Source organism: Parasteatoda tepidariorum, chromosome 6 (genome assembly GCF_043381705.1).
Source record: "Parasteatoda tepidariorum isolate YZ-2023 chromosome 6, CAS_Ptep_4.0, whole genome shotgun sequence".
In the NCBI taxonomy this organism is placed as follows: domain Eukaryota; kingdom Metazoa; phylum Arthropoda; class Arachnida; order Araneae; family Theridiidae; genus Parasteatoda; species Parasteatoda tepidariorum.
Genome location: NC_092209.1, coordinates 4092774 through 4119011, shown reverse-complemented (window position 1 = coordinate 4119011; position 26238 = coordinate 4092774). Strand labels below are relative to the sequence as shown.

Here is a 26238-nt window from a genome sequence, read left to right as displayed (position 1 = left end):
CTAAAAATCCATTTTATTTTTGTAAAATTTCTCGAAAACAGACTTAGTTGTTTAGATTCGAAGAGAACAAAAATCAAGGTCATAGAATTTGATCTGGAAAAAGTTCTAGCCCATAATGAAATTTTAAAAAAAAGCCATTTCTTCAATAAAATAAATTTCACATTTCGTAGGATGACATATGGTCCTTAACAGTTCATTAGAGTGTGACTGACTAACGGAATGGTTGACTAAAACAATCATTAAGCACTGACACGAAAGGACTTTTAGTTGTATGAAAATTTGAAAAATGGAGTAAAAAGTAACTTCCATAACATGAAGCCCTTCCGCAGAAGGTCCGCATTGGTCGAGAACGCGCATGTCCTTCTGGTTGGTCCCGGGATTCAGGAAAATCAGGAAAAGTCGTTGGAACTCCTGCGCCTTTGCTAACGCCCGTTTAGGGGAGAACACATGGGACAAAACCTGCCTGATCATCGATCCTTTGGAATGTCTTTAATTTTCAAGGTCACTTTTCAATTTCGAAACATTAGTGGAGAATGATTGACGTGAAGTGAAGTGATTATTTTGTATATCAATCAGAAGAAATCGTCTGCTTCTTTGGAATTTGTTTAGGTTCTGTATCTTCAATATTAAATCGTGCGAGCTGTGTTTAATCAATATCGGCGTTGAAGTTTCTCGCTTTTGTATCGGCATGGAAAACCTGTGGAAAAAGCTGGAATGTGTGGATTAAAAACGTCTGCAAGGACAAATATTATCCTTATTTAAAATAAAAAAATGATTCCTCGATCCGTAGATCAGGATGGGTCACATGGTCACGGTTCTAAACTCTCCGAACTCAAACTAAGTATAATATTTCCTAAAACTTAAAATGAACCTCAAACAATGTAAATCCCTCCACTGTTCCGTGTCATTTTTGCTTTAGTGCTCTAGTTTAAAAAGAAAAACCATAACTGTCATTTACACAGTTGTGAGTGTTAATAGTTATTGTTAAGTGTTTATAAATTATATTCGTTGTTGAAAATATTGTGCTTGTGCAGATTTATATTGCGTCCAACGCCTACGTGGTAATATTCAGGCTTCAATAGATGGTCAGCTAAACAATCAAATATTTTTGCTCAACCCTAAAAAGAAATAAAGTAATTTTTAATTTGCTGAGCACACTGTTGGTAAAGCACATTTGCTGTTTTTGTTTGGGAAACAAAAATATTTAAAGTATGTGTATGAAACAATCATTAGTGTAGTCAATGATGTTATCTGTCGAAGATAATTGCCATTTAAAAGCTATAAGTTAAGCTGCCAAATTATTTTAAGAATTCCTATACTGAATTTGACGTCCAAACCTACTAACAATTGGCCATGGGAAATGGAATGAACAAAGTAAGCATACTTCTGACAATTCATTTTTATACATTCATGCATTGGATTTTTTTTTTTTAAGTTATTAAGAAATTCTTAGTTTTATCACGTGTTTGTAAAAAATGAACAATGATTTAAGTTAGTTTAAATGAAATTCAGTGGCTAAGGAATAGCATAATAACTGATAGTAAAGCATGATGCATTTTGATATAGATTGACAATCATTAGATAAAAATCCTTTAAAAATTTGCTTGTAAATTCCTTTATGTTTTGTTATCTTAAAATAAATAAAAGTTATTAAGAAATTCTTAGTTTCATCATGTGTTTTGTAATAATGAACAATGGTTTAAATTAGTTTAAATAAAATTCAATGGCTAAGGAATAGCCTAATAACTGAGAGTAAGACATAATTCATTCTAATATAGGTTGACAATTAACAGATAAAAATTTGCTTGGAAATTCCTGTATGTTTTGTTATTATAGAATAGATAAAAGTTGTTGAGAAATTCTTAGTTTCATCATGTGTTTGTAAAAAATGAGCAATGGTTTAAATTAGTTGAAGTAAAATTTAATGGCTAAGGAATAGCCCAGTAACTGATAGTTAAGCATAATGCATTTTAATATAGGTTGACCATTATTGGATAAAAATCCTTTCAAAATTTGCTTGAAAATTCTCTTATGTTTTGTTTTCATTATATATTTAGAGAATAGATTAAACAGTTATCAATCTTATTAGACAAAATTCCCTGAAAAATGTTCATGTAAATTTATTTAAATTTTATTTATTAAACTAAGCACTCCTATTCATTAATCTTATTTTAATTTTAATTTCATTAGAAAATTAAAAAATTTCCTTGGCTATAGGAATAAAATATACTAAGTAAGAATAATTGAACAACTTTTTCTTGCACTTAAAGTTAGATGTGACACAGAAGTCATGCCTCACAATGTTTATAGTGATAGTGAAATAAAATATAATTTTAATTTGTTTAATTTTCTCAGCATTTGAAAACTTCATCGCCTGATTTGCAGGTCTTACAAATTTATTTTAAATTATTATATATAGTGGTGGTTAAAACCTCTGTAAATCAAATTTACCTATTTAACTAAAAATAAAGTTATAAATTGTAAGTTTTACTGTATATGTTGACACTTATAAATATTTTTAAAATATGTCTCATTTAAATGGGAGATGTTGGCATATATGTACGGTTTTCTATAGAAATTCTTTGTTTCCTCATGTAATATTAAACACATTATAAGAATCAGTTTAAATGAAAATAAAAGGGCTCACAAATAGTATATGAATCGATAGTTTGTGTTAACTTCATAAATTTTTTATCTAGAGATTGGAATTAAAAATAATATCATAGACGAAATTCTTTTTAAAATATGCGTGTAAATTCTTTTATTTTTTTATTATCACATAGTTATCAGAAAGTTTAAAAATTCTCATAGCTTTTTGAATGAAATGTAAAGTAAGCATTATTCGAACATTTTTCTTCTTATATTTATGTGCTGAAATTTTTAAAAGTTATGCATAGAAATTCTTTGTTTTCTATCTGGCACAAACAATTAAAATGATTAAAAAGAAGAGAAAAAAAATGAGTAAGGTTGAAAAATAATTAAAATAAAACTTAGTAACTGAGAATATAGCTTATGAACTGATAATGAGTGAATTTTAATGTATTAACAATAAAATAAAGAATTATTAATATCATGGGACAAAATTATGCATGGTGGAATTAATGCCTTATTTCAAAGGAATTCTTTAATTTTTCATGATGAATTAATAATAGTATGTGTTACAATATTTAGATAATTGTGCTAATTAATTTCTGTAAATTTTTCACTTAAAATATTAACTCCACTGATTTGATTTAAGGAATATGCTTAAAGAAAAAAAAAATATTCGAAAGTTTCTAATTTAGAAAAGTAGAAAATGTGTAAAGAGTATGAAAGTTGTAATTTACAAAAAAAAAAAAAAAAAAAAATTCTGATATTTTGCTTAATACTATTTTAATTTTTTTTTTAAAATTGGCATTAAATCTTAATATTTTTTTATCTGTACTTCACTTCATTTAAAAAATAAGTGATAAATAGAATTATCAGCCATTATTGTAAACTCATTATACAAAATACTAAAACTTATTCAATATATCAAATTGTTTATTTAAATTTATTATTTTATCTAAAAATGTTGCTATTTGAGAAACAATGTTTTGTAGCTTATATATATATTTTGTAATTCCAAATAGTGAATTATTTACTGCATGATTTGTAATTATCTTATTTTATTTATTTTTAGGTTCTTCCTGGTTTGTATGTTGGCAACTTCAGAGATGCAAAAGACCAGGAACAACTCCGAGCCAATAACATTACTCACATTATATCCATCCACGACAATGCAAAAAAAGTTCATGATGTAAGAAAATTATTTACTTAAATATATCTTCAGTTCATTGTCTTAATGTTTAGCATTTGGGGTATAAAAAATATTGCATGATCGTTTTGTGAAATTAATTTTACCATACAATTAATTTTACCAATTTTTATATGTTGTGTATTTTATAATCTTTAAGCTGAACCAAACATTACAGAAGTACACTTAAAATTAATTTAATGTTATTTTTTTTTATAGTGTGCTGTTTTATCTAAGAAGGATGTATTACTAGATATTCTAAAATTTTTCCAAAGCTAAGATAAAAATTTGTTGGTGACTAAATTTATGATTATCATATTGTCTTTAAATTTATTTGCCTTGAAAAATATTTCAATTTTAAAATAGTTTTAAATCCAATTTTATTATAAATTATTATATGCTTTAGTCTTTAATAAACATTTTTTATTTTTTTTTTTTTGAGATTGAATCTATATACTTATAGAAGTTTATGAATTACAAGAGCAAAAGAAACCCAATTTTGAAACTTCTTTGCAATTGTGTGCATTTTATTAAGGCAAAGACTAAATTATATATTATTGTTGATTCAGCATTGAATTTGTGGTGATATATAAAAATTACAAGACATTAGGACAATAAAAAAACGTTTTTTGTATGACTTATATGTGAGGAAGATACAGTAGTGTATCTAGACTCTCGGGGCTAGTACACAAAGTGGGGCAATCATATTTCAATCCCTGGAAGTACAATATCTTTAATATGTAATGAAATATCTTTCCAACTAGAAAGAATTTTTGAGGCGCCTTATGCTTGAGACAAAAAAGAAGACTTGTATTAAAAGTTGGATGTAATTACATAAGACTCTTATACTCTGATGTTATAACAAGTCATATAAGCCAAAAATTGTAAAGGAGACAAATAAATTGAGTTATGACCTATCCCCTGGGAGTGTAATTCTTTAACACAAGAAAAATTTATTCGAAATGAAAATGTGTCTTTATATAGGATAAAAAAAAAGGAAAAAAAATCGTATTTTGTTATTAATAGTTGAAAGAGAAAATTGTAATAGCTTTTAGTATCAAATTACATCTTTGTCTTTCCTTGATGCAGATGTTTGATTAGTCCTAAATGAAAGCCATGATAGTTCAAATATGACCCATCTTCATTTTAAATTCTTTGTTTTTTTTCTATCAATAGATAGAAGAATAGTGAATGTGAATAAAAATGGTTGAATAAAGAGATTGAAAATTTAGATTTTACTCATGAATAGGAACTTGCTTTTAATAAAAGGAAATCTAGAATTATGAAAGTCCTGATTTCTTTAATCTTTCTTTCTTTCCAAACTCTAGCGGAATCACTGAATATACTACATCACAATTTTTTAATTATTTTGTAATGTATTACATGCAGTGAAAACTGTCAAGTTGACTGTCTGCCTAAGTTGACCATTTTTATCAAGAACCAAATTTATTCTATATATTAAAAGAGAGCAACATTTTTTTAACCTGACCACATGTTTATCATGTACGTTGACCAGTAAAGTAAGTCAAATCTATTCATGGATTTTATTAAATGCCATTCTAAACTCTACATAAGTTGACTGAAAAAAACAACAACTTTTTAGTAAGTTTTTTATGTTATAAAGGTTTATAATATTTTATACTATATTTATGTTATGGTGTCAAGAGCTTACCTAAACCCTTTTGTGAGTTGACCACATGAGGAAACAATTAAGGTATATGTTATTCTAATAAAGACACTCAAGAATAACATGATATAAGAAAAAAACAATGACACGTCCCGCTTTATAACTTGACCACTTAGACAATGCAAATGGTCAATTTATACAGGTTTTATTGTATTTTTAAACCATTATTGTATTTATGTTGTGGTGTTAAGAGCTAACCTAAACCCTTTTGTGAGTTGATCACACAAGGAAGCAATTAAGGTATATTCTTATTATATGTTATTCTAATGAAGACTCTCGAAAATAACATGATATAAGAAAACAACAATGACTCATCCCACTTTGTAAGTTGCCAATAAGACAATGCAAATGGTTAATTTAAACAGATTTTATTTTATTTTTAAACCACTATTGTATTTATGTTATGGTGTTAAGAGCTAACCTAAACCCTTTTGTGAGTTGACCACATGAGGAGACAATTAAGATTCTTATTATATGTTATTCTAATGAAGACTCTCAAGAATAACATGATATAAGAAAACAACAATGACTCATCCCACTTTGTAAGTTGACCACTAAGACAATACAAATGGTCAATTTATGCAGGTTTTATTCTATTTTTGAACCACTAAAATGCAATTAGGTATTGATAAGTTAATGGCAGAAAACACAAAATATATGAAAATCAATAAGTCACACATAAACAATATTCGGGGGGGGGGATTTATTTGTCTTTGATTTAACAGTAATTTTATATGATAGTAGTTCTTTTTACATTTTGTTCTGATGCTACTAGAAAACCTGAATTTTTTTTGGGCAGGCCAGATTATTGCAGTCCTAAATTATAGGAGAAATAATACTTGTGTTGATGTATTGTTGTGTAATTTGTGAATTATTTTTGACATTAGTAATGGCATGATGTGCCATTTATAGAAAAGCTACTGTAGCATATTTTTTAAAATTTTATTTTACTTTCTTATGTTGGAAACAGTCTGATGTAAAAAAGAGTCTTTAGATGGTGCTCGGAACATGAAACAAGAGTTACAGGTTGTCTATCTCTTCATAATAATTTTAATGTCTAATCATGTCAAATAACTGTGGAGTTGGTATAATTTTTTTTTTTGTAAAAATACCAATAGTACGTATTGGGGGATTAGATATCAGAGTATTTAAATTTAGCATGTTTCACATTTCAAAATTAACAATTGATCTTTTCGATTGATTTAACAATTAACATAAAACAGTGATTCTGCTTACAATTTATAATGCATCAAATATGTGCAAAAATTCCTTGAGTGGACCAGAAAAATAAGTAATGAAAAATAAGTCATCAAATCAGTCCTTTGTTACTAGTACTTCTCTGTCTCGGAGAAAAGAATTGCGCACTGGCAGATTTATGTTGGCAACATTTTAACCAAACTTTAAATCTATATCCAGATAGAAATTTTATTTATAGCTGAGGGATACAATTTGAATAATTCTGAGTATCAAATTACATTGTTACTTATCATTGATGAAAGTGTTAGATCAGTGGTTTTGGTCCTAATTGAATGCCTTGTTTGTACAAATGTAACTCTCCTTGTTTTTGTTCTTTTAAGATTCTTTGTTTTATCAATCAATGCAAAGAATAATTATGAATGTGCATATTGATAGATGGATAAAGAGATAAAACAGTCTGTAGTGATCGGAATCTGTTTTCAGTAAGAAATTTGGACGTCCTTGGATCATAAGAACTTGCAGTTTCGAAAGTCTAGCAGAATTGCTGTAAAATATGCATATTTAAGAGTAGTCAAGCTTAATGCATTACACACTGGCATTATTGATATGCGTAGATTTTAAATGAGTTAAATACAATATTATAAGTATAATCAGAAAATGGTCATCCCTAATACTTAGGATTCTATTGTAGTTGCATCATATTAAAATATGAAATCTAGTTTGTAATTTAATTTCAAGTGAAAATTTTCATAAGAAAAAGAAGGATGAAAAAGAATTTTCAGTTTGAATAAAATTATAACCTCCTTGATTTGTTGTGATTTGAGCTTGTTCTTTTTCCTAATATGAATTATCTATCAATGAGCAAAGTACAAATATTAACATTGCATTATTGATTTAATTATTAAGTACAGTACAGAACCCATTATCCGGAAATCAGAAAACCGGAAAACCAAAAAACCGGAACGAAATTCGATAAATATTCCCGTTATTTTTTTGAAAAAAAAATTTTTTTTCCTCATAAGATTTTAGGATTTTTCTTTCTTTTTTGAAAGATGTTTACCTTACCATCATTTTGGAAATAATCATTAGTGTATTACTTCATCGTTCTTCTTTTTAAGATTATTTCCAAATATTTTTTTTTTTAGTTGAGTTTGACAATGAAAAAAAAGGCTTTTTTTTGCGATTCAGAAATCCGGAAAAATCAGTTATCCGGAATAGCGATGGTCCCGATCGTTCCGGATAATCGGTTCCCTACTGTATATCTGTCTACAATTTCTGAGTAAACTATTTATAATAATTCAACCTATTTTTTTAATAACTTTTGAATTTGTAACTTTATATTTATAAGTTTTTTTATTTTTATAAGAAAGATATTTGACTCATAAACTTTTTTAAAAAAAAAGTGATTTGCTTCTTTTTTTTCCTACTAGCCAAATTAATTTAATTTTTGAAATTTGAGGGCGTTTTTCTTTTTATTTACTGTGAAGTACTTTTGTTATAAACCTCTATATCTTAAACAAATTTAAAAAATAATAAAATAGTTTCTACATTTTATAAAAGGAAGTAGCTTGTTCTTCCATTACCTTTTTATCCTTCTAATCTTTCTTAAAGATTCAGATTTATTTAAAGGAAGTTAACTCTTTATAAACTAGACTAAGGCATAGAGAAATCTGCTAAAACATATGTTAAAGGTATGGCAATGTGTTTTACAAAGACAAAAATTTATCATTCATTGTTTTTTTTTTAATTATTTAAAAATGTAAGAGCGACGCATCCACCTTACAGCCCGTTGTGGGTAGGAGGGATATTAAAGTTTGCGCAATTTTTTTGAGCATGGCTGTGAGGATGTGGTCAACAACCTGCTTTTACATTCTTGACAAGGTGGTACCCATTGATCTGAAACTGAGTGGGCTTCAAACCGCTACTCAGTTTCGAACCCTAGTCCTTCACGATAACATCTCTGTGCTTTTTGCCACTGATCCATCACAACTTGTCTCAAAAAGTATGAATAGATATTATATATTAAAAATGCACAATTCTTTTGATAAAAACAAAAGCTCACCTTATTAAGGCAAGAGTTACTTACTACAAGTAAAGCTATTTTAATGTTAAAGTAAGTAAAAAGAATCAGTTTTCTCTCTGTTTATTTAAAGAGAAGGTTATGAATTGAGAAGAAATGTCTGTTCAATCTTGCCCAAATGTTACTTGATTGGATAAATACTTACTACTAAATTTTAAAATTGAAAGAAAACAATGATCTGTCTACAACACTTAACCAACAAGAGTTATTTTCATCAGTTTATCATTAACATCAGTTTATGATATAAGGATATTATCTTTTTGATTTTTTCTCATTAAATGCATTGCATCTACCTACTCAGGGCCCACGTTAAGGATTTAAAATTATTAGCCTAATATCAAAAATATTTGCCAATTTTCCACACTCTGTTTTTGCCAAATGCAAATCATAAAAATTTCTTATGATTAATTTTTTTTCCCATAGAAAACTATTTTGCAATAGTTTGTTTCAGGCTTATATTATTTGGACCAAATTGTAATTGGTTACACGGCACATCTACCAAAAATTACTGTAATTGAATAAAAAATAATGATTTGACATTATTTTAATTTCTTTTCAGTAGAGAAAATCATTTTCCAAAACACAATTTTATTCTCCAAATTTAAAATTTTATCGCATTTGGCAAGGTGTTAAATGCTGGCCCTGCTACTACATTTCACATATTATTTTGAATTAATGCTTAAAGTTTTATAATAGTAAGAGATGACTATTTGAAAACTTTTCATTTTAGTTATATGTTATGTCCTTGGCCATTAAAATTGAATCTAAAAAAGTTTTATATTTTATAAATACAGTTTTTTTTTATTTAAAAATATTGTCTTCTAAAAATTGTACTTTACTGTGACATAAAACTTGTTTTTATTTTCAAACTAATATGGTTTGTGTTTATTAGGATAAAGAATACCTATGTATACAAGCTGCTGATACTCCAGGGCAAGATCTCAAGCAGTTCTTTTCACGATGCAATGATTTTATTCACAGAGCTCGAACAAATGGTGGTGGAGTACTCATTCACTGGTAATAATTCATTTCTTTTGAATTTAATACCAATATTGATATCTTTTAGGTATCATTATTTATGTATAGTCATGGTGTGATGTTGAGGGATCATCGTGACCTTCGAGAGGCCGGGATAGCAGACTTAGTAGGGCGTTGGACCCATGATCAAGAAGTCGTGAGTTCAATTCCCACTGGCCAAAGACTTCCTGTGTGCGAAATGGTGGCTGGTGCACTCTAAAATCTGTCCGTGTACATCATCCCTGTAGAACAGGATGTGACGTATGTATGTTGTCTCTGGTTCATCTTTAGGGATGCTTTCTAGAATGTCGCCAATGGCCCATTGTACAACTCTAGTGCGACCGGCATAAATAAAAAGTACCATTGTGACCTCCAAAAGATTTTTACCATCCAGGAAAAACTTTGACATTTGACAAATTCAGACAGTTTTCTAATTTGATGAGCTATTTGGGGCTATATGAATTGTGTTTTCTTATGTGCATGGTTTTTTTTTATGCATCAACATCACCCAAACATGGCCCCTTTTTGTTGTATTTGGAGATAAAAATTATTTTTTATTTAGCAACTAAAAATGCAACACCTCAAGTAAAGTTTCAAAAACATCAATTAGAGAAAAATCAGCTTGTTTTGCAAGGTGGTTGTTAGGGTGTTGATATTTAAAAACCTAATTAAAGCTAAAGATGAAGCATTAATAAGTAAATGAAACAAGTAAAGCTCAAAGGGAATCAGTAGATGATGTTTAGATGCTCTTTACTTTTGATCCTCATATTTTTTAGCATTCAGAGTGGTTTTTCTGAATTTTCAGGTCTGAAGCTAAAACTTTTTCTGGGTTTTTTTAATATGTTTTTCGACAGTATCACTAAGAAAATGAATCTTAAATCCTCAGTTTTTAACCTAACATTTTTTTCCCTTTTTATTTTTCCTATCATTTAATTTTTATATTTTATATGCACAACATCTAATATTGTGTTTTATGGGCCCACATAAATAACCCTTTAAAGAAGTTAAAATAAATCTTATTTTCCAATTTTTGTAGTTTTGATTTATGGGAAATATTTTTGTGCAAAGCCTTTAGACTATTAATTGCTTTTCTATATTATCTATAAAATGAAAAAGAAATAGTAAAATAAATATTCTATGTGTAAAAAAGTTTTAAATGTCGTCGGAACAGAGTCCTTGGCAAATTCCTCTTTTCACCCCCCCTCTCTTATGGTATGTTATATAAACAATTGAAAAATGAAGTAAAGATTTTATTCTCTCCAAAGTTTCATTAAGAAATAAAATATAAGTTTAAAACTAATTACTCTTGTGTTAAAATCTTAAGTGTACTTTGACACATATCCAGCATTAAAGTATGGTTAATTTTTGAACACTTGTGTAAATCTTGTTAAATTATTCCTCCCCCCCCCTTTTTTATCATTGTAGTATTTAATTAATAAATTTGATTTTATATCTTTAAATATTTAATTTTTTGGCTTGAAGTATTCTACTAATAAATTAAAAAAAAAATTTCAAAAATTATGTTTCATTAAATTTTTTTTTTGGTACAAAATCCACAGTTCTTTTATTTTTATTTATTTCGCATTGATTGAAAAAAAAACTTCTGCAAAATGCACTTTTTGTAGTTTTTATTAGTTCACGTACCAAAAGTAAAAGTTCTTATAATTTTTTTTTTCTTTTTACAAACATTTTTTCATGTATTTTCTATTCCTTTTACATTTGAAGCCAGCCCTCTTTGTGAAATAAGCGAAAAGTTAGCTCTATTCATAAAATCTTCTTTTTAGTTTAAATTTAAGATTTATGATATAAAAACTTATTTATGATCACTAAGTGACAGATACAGTCTCTTAGGTACTTGTAAACAAACTCACTTGGTGGCTTGCCAATTTATTTTTCATTGTAAATTTTTCTATTCAATTGAAATTGATATATTTTATTTAATACAGACTAGAAATAATATGTTTATGCGTAATATCACATAAAAAGTTATTGAGTTTTAACAAACAAATCATAATTAAGTAAATATTGCCAGAAAAAACTTAAAATTTAAATTCATCAATGAATTACAATATTTACATTTATCGAAATTCTTAGTTAAGTCCTCAGTCAAGTATAATTAATAAATTTTATATGATAGCTATGCCAAAAATAATATTTGTGTTTAGCGTCACTTTAATCTAGTTCATGAAGACCCTAATGAACTGGAGTAAATGAATATTTTTTTTGTCTTAATTGTAATTATTTTATCTAGTTTAATTTTTGTAAATAATATTTGTGCATTTTGTTGGATCGACAGAAACATTTATGAGCAATAATTTCAATAAAAGGCTATATGAATTGTGTTTTCTTATGTGCATGATTTTTAAAAATTTTTTTTAGTTATCATCATCATCCATCCATGGCCCCATTTTTAGGACTCTACTTTTTATATGCATTTGAATGAGTGTTTTTTAGAGACCTCACCTGTCTGGAATTCAATTTTTTTTGTATTTCATTTTACTTAAATTTTCACAAGAGGCTATGAAATTAATGACTCATTCCGTGAGTGAATAACCCTCAGAATGTTTATTTTCTATATATAAATACAGACTCTAAAACCTTTGGGACCATTACTTCATGTAGAAAAGAAAATTTTGCCTATTGATACTTTTACACTAGAAAACAAGTCTGATAGTTGAATTTAACACAACTTTCATGTAATTACTTGTCTGAATTTTTTTTCTACTTATAATAAGATGAAAATATCAAATTTATATTACGGGATATTTCTCATTATTTTATTATGATTTCAAAAAAAATCCTGAACTAGGATTTAAATTGTTTGTGTCTTAGCACTTTTGGTATTTTAATATGCTGCTAAAAAAAGGATAATAGTTGTTATTAAATGCATTTAGAACATTTCTTTCATGCAAGATTTTTTCGAAAAAATCATAATGTAAGTTTATTGTAAACCAATTCTTTTCAATTTAATGCATAATTATTTTTGTCTTTTAAAAATAAAATTATCATTTCTATATTTAGATTTATAGTCAGCTATCATTACATATATATATATGTATATATACTTATTTAATAGTAGTTATTCTTATGTTTAAGGGCTCTACTTTTTAGAGTAATATTTTAGAACATATTTAGTTTAGAATTTCCTACCTTAAAAACTTGGTATCTCAAATTCTTTTAGCGTCCTTTCAACGTTGAAAAACCGAGAGTATACTGTAAATCAATTCGAGTGAATTGCATACTCTAGGCTTATACATAGGTGAACTTATATTTGGAAATGCATAATCACTTAAAAATAGTTTTTCTTGGTAGCTACTTTTAAGCAATTATTTCTTTTTTATTTTAGTTATAAATATGGAATAGAGAAGAATATAATTTTAAAACAATTCTAATAGCAAAATGATCATATCTTAAAGTAAATGAATTTGTCATAAAGATGTGTTGAGGGCCTAATACTTTTAATTATTATTTTGTTATACATTTATTTTTCTAATTCTTAGTTACTTTTTTATTCCTATTTTTCTAGTCATTGTGTTAATTTTCTTATTAAAATGTTAGTGTTAAACAGATTTGGTCACATATTTCATTTTTAAATTATGAACGATGAACCTATTGTACATATATATATATATTATTAGAAGATATTATTTCCATCCATTTATTATTTTTTTTAATTATTTATTCATAGTAGCAATAATTTATTTATAGTAGTAATCTATTTATTTTTTCAGAGCATTACTTTTAAACATTCTCGCTGAATAATATTTTGTAATCAAATGTTATTATTTTTTATTTTATTATAATGCATCAAATTTAGTTGATAAGATTAACGAAATTGAAAGAAAAATATAATTTAATGTCATAATTTTTTGTTTAAAAATTTGTCAGTGAAATTAAATGTATAACACACCAAAACATTTTATTTACTATTTATTAGTATTGTGTTTCTAACTGCTTACTTAGTTATTTCAATCCTTAATAAACTTTTGATTTCATGTTTACAGCCTTGCTGGTGTCTCTCGCAGTGTGACAATTGCTACAGCTTACCTTATGTCCATCACATCCCTGTCTTGCAAGGATTCTTTAAAAATCTTGAGAGGTGCGAGGAGCATTGCTAATCCAAATTGTGGATTCCAAAAGCAACTTCATCAGTTTGAATTCCAGCGACTAACCGAGGTTTTGCTTTACATATATTTTTTTTACTGACTTTTTATTATTATCTGCCCCTTATTTCATGTAGTATTTTTATTTTATTAATTTTCCTTATTTTATTTAATGAAGACCGTTATAATGACAATTCACAAAAGTCAGTTTGTCGTTTTAAGCAAATGCACATATCAGACTAATATATATCAATAAAAATCGGCATTACTATGTTAAAAATTAATATATTAGAAAAATTGTTAGAAAAAAGTCGTGTATTATGTAATGTCAAAAGTTTCATGCCTGGCTACATTTTAGTTTGTGATCTTAGAAGTTAAACAAATGTAAAATAAAAGTAATTCATTAAATAATTATGATTAGAAGGAGGTTGTAGCAACATAAAATCTGAAAGTACATTTTCTTTAGAGACCTTTATATTCAAGCATATTACTCATAAAATAATGCATATTTTATTGTAAAAGGTATTGTATTTTATTTAATGGGATTTTAGTAACATTATTTTCAAAAAATTTAACTATTTTCCTCTTTTGAATAGTAGAAAAAGAGAGTTCTTACATTTATACAGACTGTAATCTGGATAAATTATTGCCAATTTTTTTTAATAAATATTTTTGCCAATTTTCTGTCTTATATGTATTGGTTACTTCATGTATAAAATCTATAGTTTGAGATTTTTTAATCTGATGACTTCCCAGCATCTGATCTTTTTAAAGAAGTTAAAACTACCTCAAAATAATATTTGTATGGAATTGCCCACATAGGCCACAAAAGATTAAACAGACCTATTTACCTCTTTAAAATTTGCAGACCCTCATCAGAACATGTTGGAAACACCAAATTGTATTTCCAAAATGCAAATGAAATGAAGTACTGCATTTGTAACACTAAAAGTTGATTTCATCAGTAAGCTCTCCTGATGGATATGTTGTCAAAGAAAGGCACATTTTATTATGTTTGAAAGGATTTCTAAAAATAGCAGAGGAATTTTTGTTTCCAAAAGAAGAAAACTTGGCTGATGGTCACCCTCACATATTTGCTTTATTAACATAAAGTCTTTTAGACATAAATAAAGAGAAATCATTTTTGTTTTTGCCTTTTCTGCATTCATGCCTCAAAATAAATAAAATTTTATTCCATTTGAACTTTTAACATATAATCCTTAATTTAACCCTTATATTTTAAGGAGAGGCGACGCTTGAGAGAGCGGTACCCTAAACAAACCTTTCAAATCGATGAAAAGGAATGCAAGAAATTACTCGTCATTTATCATGCTACAACCAAAACCAAAGAACCATGTGGTGGAATTTGTAGAAGATATGGACCTCCACCATCTCCAAAGAGAAGATCACCTAATCGGGACAATCCCAGGTCTTCATGACAACTGTTCTGGCCTGAAAAGGCTAACAGCAAGTAAACATATTCGTAAAGTGTGATCTATGCTTAAATTAAGAAAGCTCAATAATTATTGTATATTTTATTGGAGGAAATGTCTTGCCTTAATGAATTTGGTGAGGCTAAATGAAAAGATGGTTTATAATTAATTTTACAAATTTTTTTTTGGTGCAAAAGTGCTCACTTACTGCTCTTGACTATGCAATTTTTAATTGTAGCGACAGACTAGTCAAAATACCATAAATGCATTGTTTTTAGAGATGTTTGGTTATCTAATTTGTGCGATCCCTTTAGCTGTGAGACATACTTACTGTCTTGCACAGCAAACCAGTTTTTCTCTGTACTATAGAAAAAAAAAATGCTAAGCTAGGAAATTTTATACAAATTTGCTCCAGTAGCTTTACAGTTAAAGGGTTAATCATAAATGACGAAAGATGCAGATTGAATCCTAATTTTGGCATTGTCTTTACCAGGCTCTACAGTTTACACCTGATAACAGATAGAAAGTGCATTTATTTCATAATTAATGCAAACTTTCTAGTGTGTAAAATGCAATGAACTTTCCAATGATAATGCAACAAAATCATTTCTTGATCGCAAATCAATTTAATTTAACAATTAAAACTATGAGTATGAAACAGGTTACCCTGATTAGAAGCCTAGTATAGATAACTTGTTTATCAGCTTATTGGTATAATTGCAAATTTTTTTTTTTATTTAGCCTTTTTTCAATAAAAAATATCATTTGCCATTTTTAAGTTCTGGTTGGGAAAAGTTTTTTATTTTATTTTTAAAAAGCATTTAATGCATCTTTATGTAATAGAATTTGTTTAAATTCATTTACAAAGTAAATCTGTCACTAACTAACAACTAAATAATAAGTATTCTTAATTATTAAGGAGTAGAATAGAACTGATTCAAATTATTGCCGAATCAAAGAAATACTATTAATAGAATAATAAATAATTCATGTTTGCTTGTTTTTTTTTGTTTGTTTGTTATAATGCAATGATGTTTCTATTTGAAAAGGCATTATGCGAAAGAATAGAATTTTTTATTGCGCAGTTGCATTAAATAATAGTTGTTTCATGAATTAGTGCATATATCTGATTCATAATCAAACTAGAATACTCAAAGTTATAAAAACATTTTAAATCTCATTCGTTTAGAAAGATTTAGTATTTACTAATTTTCATTAGTTATGAGAGATTTCCAACTAGTGTCAAGAGCATGACAAATTAAAAAAAAAAATTTTAAAAATGTACAGTTTTCTCTAATTAAATATATACAGAGTAAAATAATAAAGAGCAGGCTAATGATATTGTATTGTTTTCTTAATTATATAACAAGTGCTTTAGTGGATTCTTAGTTAAGATTTTGAATCTGCTTATATGGGTTAAGAAAAGTGTAAAGATTGTACTTAAAAGTTAAGTTTAAAAAAAAAACGTGTTTTTTTTTTAATGGACCAACACGTTAATAAAATCATGTAAATAACCTTGTAGCATTATGTTAGTTAACGTCTTTGTCTGTTACTTTATTTTTGATTTTTTGAAGGAATGCCAACTTACGAAGATTTCATAAAATTTTATTTACATAAATAACTTGCTTTTTTTAATTTCTTTAAATTATCGTACTATGCGATTTCTTTCAACCTTGGAATTTTTTTAAATTTGCTGGAAGAAAGATTGTAATCTCTAAAATTGAGCATTTTTGTTAAAAATAATAACAAAACTTTATTTTGGGTACTAATTTTTGACTCAAAATTTTAATTTAAATTACATACATATGTTTGTGTTTGTATTTTGTTTATATGTATTTTGTATTTCTTTTTCCTCTTTTAAAAAGAAAGGTAAAAAGTTGTTTGGAAACTTTTTATTTTCGTTAAAAGTCTTATTAGATGTTGAAATATTATAGTATAAAATTGAATCTTGAAATGATATGAAAAGAATAATATGGAAATGAATCTTTAAACAATTGCCATAAGGATTAATAGTTGTTTTTCTGTTAGTGATACCGTTTTCTGGTTATCGAAAAAATTTGTTATCCTATCTCAGTCAGCAGTTTTATTTTGAACAATGTTGAAAATTATTCCTTAAAGTTTAAATAGTTTTTATTTGTCTTATTTTCATCTTTCTAGTCTCAGTGACAAATTATTATCATTGGCATATAGAATATTGAGCATTTTATAATTATCTAAGCATAACTTAAAAGTAGCTTAAATAACCAACAGCATTTTAAAAAATGTATTAAACATTTTTTTCTTTTTTTTCTGCACTGTAAAAGAAATTTGCTTTTATGGCAATTGTACGAGGTTGGCATTCCTAATTTAAAGCTAATATTATTTAACGTTGCATGTGAACACACTGTAATACAGTTGCACATTAAGTTGTCAATGTTCAGGGAAATGTTAATATTTTTATGACTATATTGAAAGTTTCTAGTGTTGCATAGGAATGAAACAGTTTAAGGCTTGTTATCTGCAATGAAAAGTGGCAAGAGAGTATGATATTTTTTTAGGATGAATTTTCATAAAATAATTGTTGCTGCATTATTTCTACTGATAATTAAAGGATTTTCACAATAACTTTTTCAATATCAGTTTATCTGAATTCTCAAAATCTATTTTATTATGAAAAACAAAGGCGATGGGCTCATTTGTCCATTAATTATGTTAGAAATTATTTAATAGGTAGAAATTTTGAATAGATATGCTTATTGATAGCTGTTTAATGTATTTTTTAAAACTATGTGCTTCTTATATGAATTCAATTTGTTGAACTTATGAAACTCAGCAAATTGAAATTTAATTATAATTTTAATTGGCTGAGATATTGGGCTCAATTATTAGTTATTTATCTAATTCAATTCTACATTAATAGCGCAGAAAATCAATAGCCTTTGTTCCCCTAGAATATTTGTTAAATTTTTGTTATGTCAAAATTTATTTTTGTTACTATTATTTTTGTTATTTATTTTGTTATATTTTATGTATTTATTTTTTTCGTAGTATTTATTTATTATTACTGTTTTATTAAATTTTTAATTTATTTATTTTTGCTCACATGCCCTTAACTTGAGTGGTAAATTTAACTTTTTATAAAAAACGTGAGCAGTTTTTATAAATACAACCTCTTTTGTAAGCCAAAACTATAGGGCAAAGGATTTTTACATTTCATTTCATTCTAACTCTAGTTTTCGCTTCAAATTTAACCCGGGTTAAAATATTGAAAAATATGTTATTATCTTTTGACTTTGTTTCTAAGTAGCAATTTTAACTCCAAACCTCAATGTATTTGAAACGGAATTGATACGAAAAAAGCACTTTAGTAACTATTAGGAAGGAAAAAAATCTTTTAGGTCATCATTTTCAATTTTTTTCCATTATTTCAAAGAAGGATGTATTAAGAAATAATGAACCAATTTAATATGCATGACATTAAAGAATTTCAAAAAAAGGTAAGGATGGTTAAGAATGTAATCATATACTATGATAGTAAGAAATAATGCATCACTTAAACTGATTATAATTAATGAGATTTATTGTATTTTGGTTGATAATGTACAGATAGTTTTATCTTGAAGTAATCCTGATTATTATGCCTTGAATGAAATGGCACTGTGTAAAGATAAGTGTTGTTGGGAATATGAAATAAGCAAACTCCTAATGAAGTCATTTGTATTGAAATACTGGTATAAAGAAGAAAAAGAAATTCCTCTTGAATGATACATGATCTTTACTTCTTAATCAGTGCTTGTAAATAGTTATGATAAATTTGAAAGTGCCTTTTAAGTATATAGTTCATTCACTTTGTGCATTTTGCTACCTTATAGGCTTATCTGTATGTGTGGATGATACATCGAAATTTGAGCCGTTAATAAAAAAAAATCTGTTTATTTTTATTTTTTAACGATCTGCTTTTTGACATCAAAGTAGAAATGAAATTTTTCAAAGATATATTTTCTTCTATTATCCATATCAATCATGCCTTTCATTTCTTGAAATCTTAAGAAAAGTATTGTTTTAAAACATATTTTCTGTTTTAATTTGCTGTTTTATATTTTACTGTACATTCTATTTTCAAATGCTTAATAACCAAAGTTTTGTTAAAATGATAATGTGAAACTACAGTAGCCCCTCGTTCTATAACAATGGACAAGAATAAACCTCAATACAGAGAAACTCTGATTATTTGATACCCCTTCTAACATCCGATAAAAGATTTCCGACTCTCATTTCATCATTATTGCAGCTGATATTATCCAATTACTGTTGCATTTTTGGATCTTGTACAGCTGATCATTTTTCATTTGGAAAAAAATTATTTTAATTGACTTACATTAAACCCTTAACGGCTCGGGAAAAAATTTAAGTTTATCTATTTCAAGTTTTCCAGGTATAGTTATGATAATTGTTTATAATGGTGAACATAATTTTATATTTAATTATGATTGAATTCATTGTAAATCTGACAACAATAATAAATAAAAAACTTGTAAAATGATTTTTGAAATGCAACATTGCAAACAGTAAGCAGAAGTGCTATGCCACTTATATAGCAGTATTGGTCCATTAAGGCTTGATTTTATTGTATTTAGAAGTTTAGGGAGATGAAAAAGGGGCACGCCTGAATGCAGAAGGGGCTACTGTATTAATAAAATTATTATGCATTTTGATTGGAATTATTACATTAACATGCTATTACATTGTTTATATGTTTTCTAATGAGATACAATTCTATTGTTAGTTTAACATTGTTGAATTTATTTATATACTTTTAAACACAAACGTTGTAATTTTTTTTATCTTAATATTGCTGTGAACATTAGTGAGGCATTGTTTTGTAAACTTTAAATTTGTTTCATGTCATGCTTTTTGCAAAGGCATCTCAAGCATCGTTAAAAACATTAGTTTTATTTTTTATTGATTGCTTGTTTAAAATTTAGCTTTCTATCATGTATATTTCACAAAACATGCAAATTCATTCAATAATTTATGCATTTTTAAATAAATTTGTAAAATTCTAATATTAGTTTTAAAAAAATTTTCTGTATTGATTCTGAAATATACCGTAAATTTTGTTATGTAAGTCGACCCCCTATTTTCAATTACGATATAGCAAATCTGTGGTACATCAGATGTATTACTCGAGTGCTGAGAAAGCTAAGTATGAATATTTCTAAAATTAAAAAAAAATTATCAAGTCTACAAAAAAATTCTTAAGTTAAAAATATTTCTCATGTTTTTTTTTTTTTGTTTTTTTTTTTGGATATGATACATTTGCTCACAAATTGAGATATTATGAAGCCCCAAGTGAAACAGAATAATTTTTTCTGAACGCAAAGTATTGTTTCTAAAAAAAACCTTTATATGTAAAAAAATATGAGGGAAAATACAAAATTAAATATATATATAGCATATTAACAATAGATTTTTTAATGGGTAAATTGATAGAGTCATTCATATATATCTCACTGCTTATAATTCATCGATATTTCACAGTCAACGAATGCCCAATTTTATTACCAGTGTATCTATCGATCCCCTGATATTCATAAAATTTTGAAGTTTTGAAAAGTCAACTTATATACCAAAATATACGGTATCTATTTATTTTGCAGAAAAAATCAGAAATTTACTAAAAAATGTAGCTTTAAAGTTCTTATTTCGAAATATGTCATATTTTAGATAATTTTTCAATTCATTAGGTGTTTTATAATTGCTACTGAGATTGTATATTGCACTACCTTTTGTACATGCACTTTTATTTATGTGTTACTTATTAATACAATTTAGTTATATTTTGAAATTAAATTGTTAATCTTAATGTTTTCTTGGAATGACGTGAAGTGCATTTAATTATGCTTACTATTAGGGGAGAGAAAAAAAGAAGCTTAAAATAATTTAAAAAATCTATGTAACCTGGCGTCCAACTCAATTGGTTTCACTGTTGCACACATTGCTTGCTTAATACTTTTATCTATGAATACTAAGTGCCTTGTTGTCGTTGTTTTTTCCCCTCATTTGGTAAAGTTAGTACCTATTCTTGTTATTTGAACCAGTGCTTCAAGCACAACTGCAATACCTAAAAACACAAGTACCTATTTTTATTTTGATAGCTGACCTAGTATTAGTTTTAATTAATCTAGATCTAAAGCTCTGTCACATTGCACCAACTATATACTGGCACTAACTATATCTAGTTCTCATTTAGAAACATTAAGTACTTCCTTTGATTTGAACCTAAAAGTCGGAATGAAATCAGTGTATTGATGTTCATTAGATGCATAAGGAAAAAAAACTAAGACCTTATCACAGTTTTCAAACTTATATAAATGCAAACAAATCGTGACTCAAAATTAAATTAAAATTATTTAGACATAACTTTTTCCTTCTAATTTTGATCACTAATATCGAGTATCTTTAGTACACATTTGTTGCCTAATACTCTATATTATACATTAGAAATTAAAGTATAGCTTTAAAGCTCATTTAAAACAAAAACTTTGATGCTATAGTTCGAATGAGTGCTTAATGACTATATTTGCTTTTTTTGTACGTAAAATTTTTTTGCCAAGTATAATAAAGAGTTAAATGTATAAAATAATAATGTAATAAAAGATTTGCACTATTATAACGATAAACAAAAATCAAGCATAAGAGCTATAATATTAATTTCTTCCTTTAAAATGAAATTACTTTAGATATTTCTTTTAACTATTAATTTTTTTTATGAATTTTGATAGTTTTTATCTATCTTTCTATCTATCTTCTTATCAGCTAAATTACTAAATTTTACTTGTGAATTTTTGCTTTAATTAAACATTATGCTGTTTTAGCTATCCTTATGCCACAAGAAATTTTGATTTTTTTCACAGTCATTTCTTATGTATTTGTTTTGATTTTTGAACTTTTCAATATATATAAACATTTATTTATTGCATCAAGGTTTTTGCTATATAGATGTTGCAACAAATACTCCAAATCACTATTATATCATTATATTCTTTTACTCAGGGATATGATAACGTGACATTATCTAAGTCAGTGATGCACAAACTTCTAACGCTGAAAACCACTCAAAATTATTGAAAAACTTTAAATGAATGAAAGTTAATGAAATTATAAAATTAAGTTTAATGAAATTATTAAATTTATTGAAAAAGTTGCTCACCTGTTCTTATTAGAATCAGAATTATCTAGCCAACAGTGTGTATTTATGAATATTTATGAATATTTATTCTAATCAAACTGTATTAATATTAATTTTAAGTTATAATGATCAAATATTTTAACCAATAATGTGCAGACGTGTTATGACGTAGAAGAAAAATTCTTTACTTATGTATCCCTATCCCTGAAAGAGGAGAAATTATAAAAGAAAAGAAAAAAAATAAATTATTTTAAATTAATTCTTTTTTTAAATTCATTTTTTTTTAATGTAAATACAATTGAAAATTAATCTATGATTTAAAAATATTCAGTTTCACCAAAATATTCTTACCTTTTTCTTGAATCTAACGAATATTTAAGTTTTAATGACCTAAATCTTCATAATCAAATTCGTTTTAAAATTGACTTTTATTTTTCATCAACTGTTTCTTTTGAGTATCATATTTATCTGTTAAAAAATCGAATTTAATATTGTAAATTTAAGGTTAGTGTCTTTATGCATCAAATTAGATGCCTCTTTGGCTTAGTGCCTAGAACTGTTAGTATTTTTTTTAAAAAAATTTTGCACTACTTTCCTCCTTGAATTTAAGATGTTTAAACGTAAAACATAATTTAAAAAATAATAAATAAGTTTTTTTTAGTAAAAAATATTAGATTATAGAAAATTATTTTATATTATTACTGTATGATGCAGATAAAGAACTAATTTTTCTTCCTTGCATAAAATTTGAGTAATGAGTAGGTGAAATTACTGAAATAGACATCTGACAGACAACTCTATTAATTGAAAAATTAATTCACTCACTAATAGAAAAATAAGAGGGGGCATAACATATTATTTAAAAGCTGGAATATAAATTAAGTAAATTTGAGAACCATTTTAAAGAACCAATAACTGAAAGATATAATTAATCCTTATACATTTTCATGGCTCTGTTAACGTGTATCTGTTCGACATTTTTTTTTTGATAAACTGAATTCAAATGAAAAATTACAATACGAAGAATAAAATGTTCACATTTAGGATGAAAGAATTTCGGACAATTACGCAAATTAGAACACAAAACTGAAAATCAAATAACCAAAACAGAATACTCCTCCTTTACACAGATTATGTTGTTTCTAATGACACTTGGCTACTCCTTGGCATTTTGTGAATTAAGTCAGGAAGGTGCGCCTTCTGTTTGATGAGAGAGCACCACAACAGTGAAAGTACTTCCTAGCTCAAAACTCCACGGGTAGAGGGCAGCGCCACTCAATCAAAGTCCCTTACTCAAATGTAGACATAGATCTGAAGGGGAAGAAGATTTTCGCCTGATCCTTGTACTCATGGTGTTGCTCAGCGACCAACCACAGGACTTTCTATTCCACAAATTTTACGAGTACGTATATCGCATGTAAATGGTAGGTCTTAGCAGAGTCGAGAATCAAAACCTGATCCCTCCAGGCCGGAAGGGCTACCATGTCCCATACTGATTGTTAATCCAAGAGATCACTGATAATTATTCCATGGTAGTTCTAGTCAAATTTTAGTGGACCCTTACAAACTAATCGTTAATTTCATGCCTTGCTTAAGATTGAGAGTTTGTGCATCACTGTTACAAAGCATAATTGTAACTTATGACTTTAATTTAACTGTTTATGATGTAAAATTTAATAAATTTTACTGCATTAACAATAAATTAAATTTTGACATTTTTACAAGTTAGCTTTCACAATCAACATTCCTTTTGCTCACATTTACTTTATACTTTTTATGACTTTTACTTTCTAATAATGCAATCCTGAAGGAGATACATATTTAAATATTTTGCAATGTAATAATGAATCCTGATAAAAAGTGATAAGGCCTTCACTTTAGCTGTGTGATTGCTTTAAATAAAGTATTAACTAATCATAGAATTTAATTAATTGATTATGTAAATATAGACAGGGAATAATTATAGTATTAAAGTTAGCCATCTTAACAACTTAATAGAGTAAATGTTGCTAGAATTATAGGTTTTCATTTAGAAATTTATGTATATTTAGTTATAGAAAGCTAGTCAATTTTGTGAACTAAACAAAATTTTCAATTTCTGTGATAAAAAAAAGAATAGTTAAATTAAATTGCTTTTATGTTATTGTTTTATTTTTAAAGATATTTATTGCTGTTATAAAACTTTAGATATTTATATAAATTATTGAATTTATTTAAAATATTTTTTAAAAATATTTTTTTTTTCTAATTAAAATTTTATTATATTTAAATAATTGATAATTATTATTATTGGTTTTATAATATTCCGATTACCTTTTTTAAAGAATGAAACCTCTTTTATAATGATTAAAATTTTAAATTAAAAGTAAATTAAAAATTGTGTTTATTATAGATGTGTATTAAACATTACTTTGTAACAGTTTTTATAATTAAACAAAGTATTTTTGATTATTCTAAAATAGATTCAACTAAGATAGTTAATGAAAATTAAATTTCATCTTGAAATGAAGTAAATTCGAGGAGTTAATATTGAAATTGGAACTGTTTATATGACATAATTTCCCTATTCTATTATGTGTACTATATTGATAATGTTTCAAATCATGAAAGAAAAAGAACAATTATGTTGTTCGCCTTGTGTATTTCATTTTATTACATTCTAATGTTGCGTTTTATTACTAACTTGTAAATTATAAAGATATTCAAAAATGAAATCAGAAAAAAATATTAGTGTAATATACGTAACATGAAACTTGATTAATACATGTATATTATAAAGACAATCTAAATTTAAAATTGACAAAATAAAAAGTATTTATTAAAATATACATAACATAAATAATTAAATTTCTGTGCGTTCTTTCCTCCCCCCCCCCCAGAAAAATTTTTCTAAGTTAAGAATATAAATATTTGTTTCTTTTCAGAAATTTTTTTTAGTTTCTTTTTTCTTGAAAAAATATTTTATTGTTTAAAATTTAAAAAAAAAATAAAAAAATAGTTTGAAAGCTTTGGTGAAATCTGAACCGTAATTACATCTATGCCATTTACATAATTAAAGATAAAATTGAATAAAAACGGACACCAAAAAATTTAGATTTAAAAAATTATAAGTGGTGTCGAATTCCAATTTAATGAATCTGTTGCCAACGAAGTTGTTTAACTATTCTACATTTTCAGTTCACATCTCAGCAATAAAAGTATCTCCAAGTATTTAATGTTTTGTGTGTGTGTTTTTATTACATGTTTTGTACATTTTTACTACATGTTTTAATGTTTGTTTGTCATGGAAATGAGAAACGAATGACTACTTGATTCAATCAACGAATGATCTCAAATTTCCATCTCTTTCTTCTTTGTTAAAAAAATGGCGTATATTTTTGAATGAATGAAATTTGAATGTTACATGTTATTGACTTTCTATTGGAAAAAAAAGAAGCTTGCCATTCATAATTAAGCTTGCGTAATGATGTGATTTTTGTTCAAATTCATGTGATTGTTACTTATTTATATTATTTAAAAATAAAACTTAATTTCTTTAACAAAATTTTAAGTTATTTCTACCAGCTGGGGAAAAAAAAGAGTTGAATTGCAGCTTTGTAACACCATTGAAGTATTCATTACATTATACCAACCAACTCTTCCGGATTTTATGGAAGGGCTTATATCTTATTTAATGTGGTAGCAGAATTTAATATATTCATGCTTTATTGGAATAAATGTGATTTAAAATGATTTTGACTACCATTTACATAATTTAAGCACAATTATTGTAGGC

At 26.5% G+C, this 26238-nt stretch overlaps 1 protein-coding gene across 1 annotated transcript; it reads left to right on the top strand.

Moving 5' to 3' along the window:
* Positions 1–327: 327 nt before the first annotated feature.
* LOC107440544 (dual specificity protein phosphatase 22-B) lies at positions 328–16088 on the top strand. Its single transcript, XM_016053504.3, has 5 exons — positions 328–1374; positions 3662–3778; positions 9632–9756; positions 13761–13932; positions 15104–16088. The coding sequence occupies exons 1-5, from the start codon at positions 1354–1356 to the stop codon at positions 15296–15298; spliced, it is 630 nt and encodes a 209-aa protein (XP_015908990.1). The 5' UTR covers positions 328–1353; the 3' UTR covers positions 15299–16088.
* Positions 16089–26238: the final 10150 nt, after the last annotated feature.